The sequence below is a fragment of the Podarcis liolepis genome, assembly GCF_965112155.1.
Source record: "Podarcis liolepis genome assembly, chromosome: 12".
Classification (NCBI taxonomy): Eukaryota; Metazoa; Chordata; class Lepidosauria; order Squamata; family Lacertidae; genus Podarcis; species Podarcis liolepis.
In genome coordinates, this window is record NC_139563.1 from 17,790,704 (window position 1) to 17,803,353 (window position 12,650).

At 48.7% G+C, this 12,650-nt stretch overlaps 1 protein-coding gene across 1 annotated transcript in view; it reads right to left on the bottom strand.

Moving 5' to 3' along the window:
* Positions 1-12,650, bottom strand: part of CCNY (cyclin Y) — a gene marked incomplete at its 5' end in the record, with an annotated part of 121,671 nt that overhangs the window by 49,867 nt on the left and 59,154 nt on the right. Inside the window, one exon of the mRNA XM_083467197.1 lies at positions 3,704-3,778. Coding sequence (XP_083323323.1) covers positions 3,704-3,778 — 75 coding nt within the window. The remainder of the gene's footprint in view (positions 1-3,703; positions 3,779-12,650) is intronic.

Here is a 12,650-nt window from a genome sequence, read left to right on the forward strand (position 1 = left end):
CCAAATCTATTGTTCTATTCTATCTATTATTCATCTCTGTTTCAGCAACCACTGAAGGTTACATAAGTGTTAAAAGGATTTTAGAGATCATACATGTCACACCAAGGGTTGTATTCCATGTTGGTTCAATTCAGGATAGACCCACTAAAATTAATGGTCTGTATTCCAATGGGCCTACACTGTGTAGAACACAGTTGGATACTGTCCTGATTTCCCAATGCTCCTCTTGCATTAAGTCATAAGAAAACACTGCACAGAAAAACAATTCTCTTTTTGAAATCATAGGTTCTCTTTTTGAAATCATGGTAGGTTTCTGGATGAAACATCTGCTCTAGACCCATTCTAGTCCGGCTTCCGCGCTGGTCATGGGACCGAGACGGCTCTGGTCGCCCTAACAGATGATCTCCGCAGGCAGCTGGATCGAGGCGGGTCAGGGCTGCTGATTCTTCTAGATCTGTCAGCAGCCTTTGACATGGTCGATCACGAACTCCTGGACCACCGCCTTGCCGACGTGGGGATCCAGGGCACAGTCCTTCAATGGCTGCGCTCGTTTCTCTCTGGTCGGGGACAGAGGGTGGCGCTTGGGGGGGAATTGTCATCACGCCACTCCTTGGTGTGTGGAGTGCCTCAGGGTGCAATTCTCTCCCCGATGCTTTTTAACATCTTTATGCGCCCCCTCGCCCAGCTTGTCCGGAGTTTTGGGTTGGGTTGCCATCAGTATGCTGATGACACCCAACTCTATCTGTTGATGGATGGCCATCCTGACTCGGCCCCAGACACGCTGACCAGATGTCTGGAAGCGGTGGCTGGATGGTTACGTGGGAGCCGGTTGAAGTTAAATCCTTCGAAGACAGAGGTCCTCTGGCTGGGGCGGGACGATATGGGATCGAGGGGGCAACTCCCATCTCTTGCGGGGGTGCAATTAGTGCCAGCACCGTCCGTTAAGAGTTTGGGTGTAATCTTCGATACCTCCCTCTCTATGGAGTCGCAGATTACAGCTATAACAAAGGCGGCATTTTTTCATCTCCGCCAAGCTAAGCAGTTGGCCCCTTATCTCTCTCGTCCTGACCTAGCCACTGTGATCCATGCGACGGTCACCTCCAGACTGGATTATTGTAACTCGCTCTACGTGGGGCTGCCCTTGAGACTGACCCAGAAACTCCAGCGGGTGCAGAATGCCGCGGCGAGACTCCTTATGGGGTCTTCGCTGCGAGAGCACATTCATCCGGTATTATACCAGCTGCACTGGCTCCCGGTGGAGTACAGGATCAGGTTTAAGGTGCTGGTTTTAACCTTTAAAGCCCTATACGGCCTAGGACCCTCGTACCTACGGGACCGCCTCTCCTGGTATGCCCCACAGAGAAACCTACGGTCTGCAAATAATAACATCCTCAAGGTCCCAGGCCTCAGAGAGGTTAGGCTGGCCTCAACTAGAGCCAGGGCCTTCTCGGCTGCGGCTCCAAACTGGTGGAATGCTCTGTCACAAGAGACTAGGGCCCTGCGGGACCTGACATCTTTCCGCAGGGCCTGCAAGACAGAGTTGTTCCGCCAGGCTTTTGGTCAGGGCGCAGCCTGACTCCCTCCTCTGGCAACCTGCACAGAATTTTGTTTAATCGGTTGCCATCAATTTGATTTTAACTAATTTTTATAATGAAATATTTTTAGAATGTGTTATTATTTGATTGTTTATTTGATTGTTGTTAGCCGCCCTGAGCCCGGCTTTGGCTGGGGAGGGCGGGATATAAATAAAAATTATTATTATTATTATTATTATATACCTCTGTATCAGTCTTTCCCAACCTGGAGCCCTCCGTAAGTTTTGAACTCCAACCCCCTCAGCCTCTGCCAGCATGTAGTCCAAAACATATTGGGGACGGCTTTCTTTACCCTCTTGTAGAGCTTACTCCCTGTCTTGATGCAATTGTTTTGTGAATATCTCTAGCAGACACACACCAGCCAATTATAGATGCATTCTGGGAAAACAAAGATGGTGGAAGCTGCAGCAGCCACTGGTAACTTTCTGCTGAGCATTGGGCTGAATGCAGAGAAGGGTGGCAGTGGTCAGCTTGGTCCTTGGCATTCAGCAACATAATATTGCAGCAGGCACCTCTATCTTTCTTTCCCTTGAGGGTCCACTAGGTTGGGGGGGCACAGCTTATTTCCCAGAGCCCCCACACCTCAGAACTGGCTTGTGATATCAGGACATAGCTGTCAATGTTTCCCTTTTTTTAAGGGAAATTCCCTAATTCCGAATAAGGTTCCTCACAAGAAAAGGGAAACGTTGACAGCTATGTATCAGGACATGCTATCACAGCAGGGGTAGAGAAGACTTAACAGAGGGTTGACTTTTGTCAAGGATATCTAGAAAACATTTCAGAGACAAAATGATTGCCATTTATTATACCTGACAGCTTCAGAACAAGGGGGAACTATTATCACTGAGGCCCAGCACTACAGATTGAATAAGCCAACAGTAAATGAATCTCCCTCCACTGATTGCATCAAGGTTCACTCTAAGGCAAATACTGTTAATTTCCAGGTGCTGTAGAAACCCAGACTAATAAATGATGATGTTCGACTCCACTGATCAATGAGTGCAAGGAGAAAGACTGTTTTATTTTTAAAATGTGCAGCCCGCAAGCAAAATGCTATAAATCAACCACCTCAGCTCTGAGGCCTCTCTAACTGAACTAACTTGTTGAAAAATTATTCCTAAAGTTTCCAATAAGTAACTCTTGCCTGTTTTGTAAAACAAGTCATCATTTACAACATAAGCCTGTGTGGTCCAGTGGAAAATTTGTTGCAAGCAGCTTCAGGTCCTTGCAAAGCAACAGTGCCTTGAGCAAAAGAACTGTCTCTCAGCCTATTTGGTAGAAGAGAGGACCAGTCTTTGTAAATGTACTTGGTCCTCACCGACCTAAATAGATGGGTTCAGATAAAGCACAACAACTTAAGAACAAAGTGAGACCTTACTCCGCAGTCTTTTCAAAAGGAAGATTCGTATCGAGTTAATATGTGAGAATTCTATGCTACAATACGTCAATTTCAAAACACTTACCTATACAATTGTGTCTGTATAATGGGAAAGATTAATTGTTGATAAAAACAAAGGATTTGGGGGGGGTGGAATCTAAATAAATAATCCAGTAGTCTAAACATAACAATTCACTATGAAATACAGCCCTTATTGAGAATCAATAGCACATAGGCGCATAAGTGGTCTTGGAAAAAGGATTATGTGTGTATGGGGCCCTCATTTATCAGATTGCATTAAGCCCACTAGCTGATGGAACGCTTTAAAAACAGAGAGTTCAGATTTATGCCTCAAGAGAAGGCAAGATTATTTCTCTCTCACAGATCATTTTGTTAAAGTCCTAAAAAATGAAAATAAGTCAATAAGGCTCTCATGCTAAACATGTTTAGGATCCTGAACATGTTTAGGATGAAAGACTTGCATGGTTAATTTCCATTTCTGATGCTGCTGTTAAAACAATCCAAGCCAGTGGCCCACTCTGAATAACAGGTCAGCCACAAACCACAGCTTTTTAAATAAAATAAATATAATAGCTAATTATCTATCCAAATTGTTATCAGGTATGGTCTTGCAATAGGGCCATATGCATATTATAAACTATGCATGAAGCGTATGTTATAAAGTGCACATGAATCTTTTGTTGTTTGTATAATAACACTGGTAACCTACCGTCTGTTTGAGATTTGCTGAGGAAGATTGTGCTGGCCCGTGGATGATCTGATGGGTTGAACTCCATGTTCAGATCTTGAAAGAAAAGAGAGATAACATTAAAATAATGCCCCACGTGAGTCCATATTTAAGTAACTTTGGCCTTGAGACCCTACTCCCACAGCCGATTCTTTTTAAAGAGCTGAGTCTATTCAGATATATTTTCAAGCAGAATTTGTAGATGCAAAAATCAGTTGTACTGCAGCATAAACATGTATTGTGCAAATCGTTCATACAAGGACAGCAACTACTGTCAGATCATTTTCAGATGTGGAACTGACAGCTGGCAAGATCCAACATACTGCCCTCCCACTGTTCTGATGCCTAGCACGTAATATACCCACTTCACTAACAGAGAGGAATGATATTATTAATCTTTGTTTCACCAAATCCCATAATGAGTGGCTGTTGTTTTTTCCTGGTTAGCCTGAGTTAAGAGATACAGGAACCTAGGAAACTGCCTTATACTGAGTCAAGACCACCAGGTTCATATTGTCAACACTGTCTTGAGATGTGGAAGACTGAACACAGGAACTTCTACATAGAACACAGACACCCTGCCCTGAGCTACAGCCCTTTCCCAAAAATTCTCTTATTTGCGTTACCAACTCAAGAGTAATGACCAAAGCAGGATGAGATGCATTGGGACTAAAACAGCCTGAAAAGCACGGAATTGATTATTGCACATTTTTATGAGTGTACCTCTACCCACCCACTGCAGAAGACTTAAACCGCTGTAAGTAATGATGTGGCGCTGAGTGACTATTAGCAGGGTGATTGCTAAATGCAATGCGGTTGCTAAAGCAGGGTAACTCCTTCCAAGTTTAAAAATAGGTCAACACATTTAACCTAGCATATATGGGCAAAAATGATGCATTTCCACTTACGTCTACTTCCTATGTATGAGGAACACACACAGGAGAGGAGAAAGAATAAGGGTGGTTTTCAATAGCTCATTTCCAATCTAGTCACACAGCAGCCAAGTCAATGAAGGTACCCCAGCTACCTCCCACCAGCTTAATGGCTGACTTGTAGCTAAGTATTAAGGTAAAGGTAAAGGAACCCCTCACCATTAGGTCCAGTCACGGATGACTCTGGGGTTGCGGCGCTCATCTCACTTTACTGGCCAAGGGAGCCAGAGTACAGCTTCTGGGTCATGCGGCCAGCATGAGTAAGCCACTTCTGGTGAACCAGAGCAGCACATGGAAACACCATTTATCTTCCTGCTGGAGCGATACCTATTTATCTACTTGTACAGTAGTGCCCCGCAAGACGAATGCCTCGCAAGACAAAAAACTCGCTAGACGAAAGGTTTTTTCGTCCGCGATTTGCCTCGCAAGACGAATTCCCCTATGGGCTTGCTTCGCAAGACGAAAGCCCATAGGGAAATCTCCGGGGACCTCTTTTAAATGCTAGCGGTGGGGAGCAAAGCCTTTCCCCCCCCCTCCGGCCTTCAGAAGAGGTCCAGGAAGGCTGGCGGGGGCCAAAAGGCTTTGCTCCCCAGGGCCAGCATTTTAAAAGCAGTCCGGGATAGCAGGGAAGCGCTTCCTGCTATCCCGGACGGCTTTTGAAGGCAGGAGAGATCCGCGAAGCCTGGGCGCGCTGCGCGCAGGCTTCGGGATGCCGGCAAGTCTCCGCCAGCAGCGGCAGAGCTGCCGCTGCTGGCAGAGAGATCCGCGAAGCCTGGGCGCGCTGCGCGCAGGCTTCGGGATGCCGGCAAGTCTCCGCCAGCAGCGGCAGAGCTGCCGCTGCTGGCAGAGAGATCCGCGAAGCCTGGGCGCGCTGCGCGCAGGCTTCGGGATGCCGGCAAGTCTCCGCCAGCAGCGGCAGAGCTGCCGCTGCTGGCAGAGAGATCCGCGAAGCCTGGGCGCGCTGCGCGCAGGCTTCGGGATGCCGGCAAGTCTCCGCCAGCAGCGGCAGAGCTGCCGCTGCTGGCAGAGAGATCCGCGAAGCCTGGGCGCGCTGCGCGCAGGCTTCGGGATGCCGGCAAGTCTCCGCCAGCAGCGGCAGAGCTGCCGCTGCTGGCAGAGAGATCCGCGAAGCCTGGGCGCGCTGCGCGCAGGCTTCGGGATGCCGGCAAGTCTCCGCCAGCAGCGGCAGAGCTGCCGCTGCTGGCAGAGAGATCCGCGAAGCCTGGGCGCGCTGCGCGCAGGCTTCGGGATGCCGGCAAGTCTCCGCCAGCAGCGGCAGAGCTGCCGCTGCTGGCAGAGAGATCCGCGAAGCCTGGGCGCGCTGCGCACAGGCTTCGGGATGCCGGCAAGTCTCCGCCAGCAGCGGCAGAGCTGCCGCTGCTGGCAGAGAGATCCGCTGGGAAGGAATCCCTTGGACCCCCACCGGACTTCAAAAGAGCTTCGGGAAGTCCAGCGGGGGGCCAAGGGATTCCCTCCCAGCCGCCCGCATTTAAAAGCATTCCGGGCAAAGCAGCGAAGTGCGCTGCTTTCCCCAGAGTGCTTTTAAACGTGGGCGGCTGGGAAGGAATCCCTTGGACCCCCGCCGGACTTCAAAAGAGCTTCGGGAAGTCCAGCGGGGGGCCAAGGGATTCCCTCCCAGCCGCCCGCCTTTAGAAGCGCTCGGGGGGACACCCGCCCCCGCCGCCCCACTTCGGAAAGCTGTTCCGAAGTGGGGCGGGGGGCGGGGACACCTGGCCCCGCCGCCCCACTTCGGAAAGCTGTTCCGAAGTGGGGCGGGGGGCGGGGACACCTGGCCCCGCCGCCCCACTTCGGAAAGCTGTTCCGAAGTGGGGCGGGGGGGCGGGGACACCCGGCCCCGCCGCCCCACTTCGGAAAGCTGTTCCGAAGTGGGGCGGGCAGGCGGGGACACCCGCCCCCGCCGCCCCACTTCGGAAAGCTGTTCCGAAGTGGGGCGGGGGGCGGGGACACCTGGCCCCGCCGCCCCACTTCGGAAAGCTGTTCCGAAGTGGGGCGGGGGGGGCGGGGACACCCGGCCCCGCCGCCCCACTTCGGAAAGCTGTTCCGAAGTGGGGCGGGCAGGCGGGGACACCCGCCCCCGCCGCCCCACTTCGGAAAGCTGTTCCGAAGTGGGGCGGGGGGCGGGGACACCTGGCCCCGCCGCCCCACTTCGGAAAGCTGTTCCGAAGTGGGGAGGGGGGGCGGGAACACCTGGCCCCGCCGCCCCACTTCGGAAAACTGTTCCGAAGTGGGGCGGGGGGGGCGGGACACCTGCCCCATCCGCCCCACTTCGGAAAGCTGTTCCGAAGTGGGGCGGGGGGCGGGAACACCTTCTGAAGGCGGGCAGGGGGCGAAAGTCTTTGTCCCCCCTGCCTGCCTTCCCAGGGGCTTTTAAATCGCCCCGGAGAGCGGAGAAGTCCTCCGCTGTCCGGAGCGATTTTAAAATGCCGCTCGCCAGCATTTTAAGATAGCCCCGCACAGCGGAGAAGTCCTCCGCTGTCCCAGGGTTTTTTAAAATGCTGGGGGTGGGAAGAAAAGCCCTTGTCCTCCCCCCCCCCCAGCCTTCAGAAGAGGTCCGGGGACAGACTGTCCCCGGACCTGGTCTGAAGGTGGTTTCCCTAGGAACGCATTAATTGATTTTCAATGCATTCCTATGGGAAACCGTGCATCGCAAGACGAAAAAACCGCAAGACGAAGAGAATTGCGGAACGAATTAATTTCGTCTTGCGAGGCACCACTGTACTTTGATGTGCTTTCGAACTGCTAGGTTGGCAGGATCAGGGACCGAGCAACAGGAGCTCACCCCGTCGCGGGGATTTGAACCGCCAACCTTCTGATCAGCAAGCCCTAGGCTCTGTGGTATTAAAGGCAGACCCATTCTGAATACCCCCACTATTATGGTAAGAGTCAAAGCTGTTAAGAATCTCAGTTTACTCCCTCTACAGTAGCAAGCTGTTGAGTTCCGTGTAATCTATGCTGCTTAACAGGCCTGCACTAGAAATAATGAGGGACACATGGCTGCTGACCCACATCTCCCCCGTAATATCTAGTGGAAGAAGGCTTGTGACCCAACATCATCCCACTTAGCATTTCCCTGACCCTTTTCCACTTCACTGGTTGCCATGACTTACGGTGGATTCACACAAACATGCAGAAATAATACCTGCTACTAGTCTGCTCTGGACTGTACCACTTCATACTGCGTGGGGGCGGGGTTTACATGTCTGAACGCTTCTCCATGTAAAAGGCTCACTGCATAGGGAGAATGGGATATTGTACCAGTTTTCTCCTTGACATGTCCACAAGGAAGAATTGGGAAATGAATTGGAAGTGATGGGGATTTGCCAACTTGGGCAGGAATGAACACCCAATTTACTTGCTGGATGATTCTCTAAATGATACAGGACATCTTCATACATTATGTTTTCATGAGCGCACCTAAAAGGAGAAGCATGTGACTTTGGCAAATGAGTGTTTTTGAACACAGGTGTCCCTATGGTCCCCAGGAAGTCCGGACTAGCTGCAGTTCCCTGTTGAATGTACACTTAGCAGCAAATGCAGGGCAATGTGAGAAAATGGTCCTCTCATTTGTGCCGTCCATTAGGGTGATCTGCAAACTAACTGGGGAGGAAGGGACCAGTCTGATCTGTTCTTTTGCCTTTCACAGGAGAAGTCAGCCTGAGAATTTTATTTCAAAGCACGGGTATGCACACTATCACCTGATGTTAAAGGTACAGAAAAGGGATAGATGGGGAAAAGTTGGCAAGGCAAGGATGGCAATCATGATGTAAACAGCTGTAAATCACCTTATTATATGGTTTTAGCACACAAATCAAACTGCCAGGCATTTCCTTAAGTTCATGCCAAAGGTCAAAACAGAAGCCATTTATCTTGTTTGGAAAAAGTTGGCATGAGATTGTGCCTATTAAAAATGCACTATGCTTTCAGGGAAATGTAGGATTGCAAACTTTCAGGGATTGCAAACTTTCCAATCAGAGGTCAGTGACCAAAGGAGAAGACTTCCAGGCCATCCAGCATATTTAGTACTCAGTCCAGTTCTATATATACTCTGATCCTCAAAGGCACTCAGGACAGAATTGCCTCTTGGTGGCTCATTAGTAAATGTGACATATTAGTAAATAAGCTTGTTATGTACTGTTCCAAATTTTCTCAATCCCTCACTTAAGGGACGCAAGGTTTTAAAAACAGTGACCAGAAAAATAATTATGCAAGTGAGGTGGAATGAAAAAGTGAAAGCCTACTGGCATCATTTTAAAGAAAGGGAGAGAAATTCCTTAAACTCATTAGCGCACAGGAAGGAGACAGCCACACAAAAAGAATGAAGGCCAGGTATCCTAGCAACTAGCTGCTTCTGAAGAATTCTCATCACAGCTTCCCTGGATGTGCAATAGGAAACACTAGTGATTGCTGCCTGGTTTTATCACAAAATGTTACAGAAACAAGCTGAAGAAACAAGAATGCACACAGGCACTTTGGAGGGAAAGTTCAGACTTATTTTCTGATACTTTCGCATGGGCCAGGCTTGCACTCAACTCCTGTTAACAAACGAAGCACTTTCAAGCAGAAAGCAGGAATGCCACTTCAAGTTTCCATGACCAGGAAAGGGCTGGAGGTTCATCTTCCAGCTCAAAAGCCTGCCCTTTGATATAGTCATGACTCAGGTACAAAGAGCACAATGCATTTTAAGAGCACTTGCTGAGCTTATATTTTTATATATTATAACCAGAGATTCAAAGTTACTCCTGAGGAACAATCTAATGTGATCTGACTCATGATGTGCTTTTCCTAAATAATTGTAACAAGAGCAGAAATCATAACTTGCATTAAATCCCGATGCCAACTATTACAGTGGTACCTCGGGTTACATTCAGTTCAGGTTACATACGCTTCAGGTTACAGACTCCGCTAACCCAGAAATATTACCTCGGGTTAAGAACTTTGCTTCAGGATGAGAACAGAAATCACGCAGTGGCAGCAGGAGGCCCCATTAGCTAAAGTGGTACTTCAGGTTAAGGACAGTTTCAGGTTAAGAACGAACCTCCGGAACGAATTAAGTACTTAACCCGAGGTACCACTGTATATTATTGTTTATCGCTTTTCATGCACATCTCAAGGAGATGTACCAAAGGCAATAAAACAGCTAAAAAAACCCTCAACAGACAAAGTAACAGCAGCAGATAAATTAAAAAAACAACAACACCAAGTAGTCACCCATGGCAAAGACCTATTCCTCCAACTTGGAAGGGTTACTGGGACCAAAAAAGATCTTCAATTGTTTAGGGAAAGTGCAGATAATGGGTGCCTGCTCTATCTCAACAGGAATACTCTTCCACAGAACAAGGGCAGCCACGCTAGAAGCCATGCTCTGAGTTACTGTAGAGAGAGCTCCTGAGGTCTTTGGAACCTGCACCTTAGAGCAGTGTTGCTCCAGCTGTTGTTGGACTACAACTCCCATCACCTCTAGCTAGCAGGATGATGGGAGTTGTAGTCTCTCAACAGCTGGAGACCCCAGTTTGAGAAACAGTGCCCTAGAAGATCTGTAGGAATGGAGGCGATTTTTCCGATATTTGGGGACTAAGTATTTGGGGCTTAGATCCCACAACTCCCTGGCTCAACTCAGCTACCTACAGCTCACCCTGACAATATGAGCAAACTCTGACCTGCGCCTATTGCCCTAATTTGGTTATCAAGCAGGGATTCAGCCAGTTCATCGCTACCTGTCTGTGGTCATGCAGAAGCAGTGGAAGGAGGATGAAAGACTTCCTTGCTGGTGTGGTTGACCACCAACAGCCCAGAGCAGGTAAGGTAATATCCCCCAACTGCAAATCAGAGGTGAGGAACCTGTTTTCTTCCAGATGTTTTGGACTATAATTCCCATCATCCCTAACCATTGGCCACAATGGCTGGGGCTGATGGGACTTGGAGTCTAACAACATCTGGAGGGCCAAAGATTACTCATCAATGCTAAAAAGTACTTCTAGAAAGTATTGCTCACCAGTCCCAGCAACTAGTAGACTCTTTACTACAGACTTTGCCCTTTCCTCAACTTGGTATGCCATGTGCACATGACAGCATTCTGTACCCAAGAACGAATCCATGCCACTTTTCTGGAAGTGATTTTTAAATTCTATTTTTGTACAGTTCTTGTTCCAGCACATATTCTCAAATTGTCTCCCTGGATTTCTACAGCCTAAACAAATACCAGCTGGAGTTATATAATCCTTTGCTCACTCCTCTCAGCAGCAATCAAAATTCTATTCTTGCAGACAGCCTATGCTTGCCTCTCAGCAGGAATAAAAAATGGTGCACAAACATTCTGCACTGATAATGCCTTCAATCAGTTCCTTGCTATGGATACTGCTTGAGATGAAGTTCCTGGACTAAATAGACCAAGGGGTCACACCCAGATAGTGTTTGGGGATTCCTTGGGCAAGGCCCTTGTAATAATATAATGATAATAATAATTTATTATTTATACCCCACCCATCTGGCTGGGTTTCCCTAGCCACTCTGGGCAGCTCCCAACAGAATACTAAAAACACATTAAAACATCAAACACTGAAAACTTTCCTAAACAGGGCTGCTTTCAGATGTCTTATAAAAGTCAGATAGTTGTTTATTTTCTTGACATCTGATGGGAGGGCATTCCACATGGCAGGCGCCACTATTGAGAAGGCCCTCTGCCTGGTTCCCCTATAACCTCACTTCTCGCAGTGAGGGAACCACCAGAAGGCCCTCGGAGCTGGACCTCAGTGTCTGGGCTGAACGATGGGGGTGGAGACGTCTTCTGTCAGAGTTGCTTCCTTCCCCCCGCCCCCCCCCAATAGTCACTCACAGCTCATTGATTTGCTCCATCTCAATCTGCACCATTGTCCAGAGTGAGAAGACAAGGAAACAGAGGCTCCTTCTCCTTGTTTTTGTTCTCACAGTTTGAAGATGGCAGATGAACAGGCACCAGTAGCAATGGCAAGGAGAGGAGCCGGGGAGTCAGCAGTGTGACCCCTGCTAGTGTGTGCATGTCACAGCAGACACCTGACAATGCCAGTAGTTCCTGGTGCAATCATTACAATGAAACTGAGGTTTTGCACTCCAGCTCTAAATGCGGACTGTCTTTGAAAACTGGTCAAAAGTTCAGCATAGATGATGGTGATGATTAAAATTTCTATACAGTCGTAACTTGGATCTCAAACGCCTTGGCTCCCAAACAAATCAGCTCCCAAACGATCGAAACCCAGGAGTGTGCGTTCCAGTTTCTGAACGGTTTTTGGAAGCCAAACATCTGGCAAGGTTTCCACGGCTTCTGATTGGCTACAGGACATTCCTGCAGCCAATCAGAAGCCACACCTTGGTTTTCGAACAGTTCAGGAATCGAACAGACTCCCGGAACACATTCTGTTTGAGAGCCAAGGCACGACTGTACCACTCTTCATCTGAGGATTACAGGTATAAAAACACCAAAACCCATAAAATAATTACAAACAAAAACAATTAACCCCCCACTGCTTAAAAGGCCATTTGCTGTTGTTTGGTCGTTTAGCCGTGTCCGACTCTTCGTGACCCCATGGACCAGAGCATGCCAGGCACTCCTGTCTTCCACTGCCTCCCACAGTTTGGTCAAACTCACGCTGGTAGCTTCGAGAACACTGTCCAACCATCTCGTCCTCTGTCATCCCCTTCTCCTTGCGCCCTCAATCTTTCCCAACATCAGGGTCTTTTCCAGGGAGTCTTCTCTTCTCATGAGGTGGCCAAAGTATTGGAGCCTCAGATTCAGGATCTGTCCTTCTAGTGAGCCATAGCTTTTTTAATTACCGGTAGCCAAAGGACACAGAGTTGCCTGCCCTTTCAAGAGACTGATAAAGACTTAAAATAAGCCAGCTGTTGTTGCTTTCTTACACACACAACCACACTCACACTGACCCCTGCATTTGATTCTGAGAAACTCTATTGAAGGAAGTCCCTCTGGTCTAACTATATAAGCA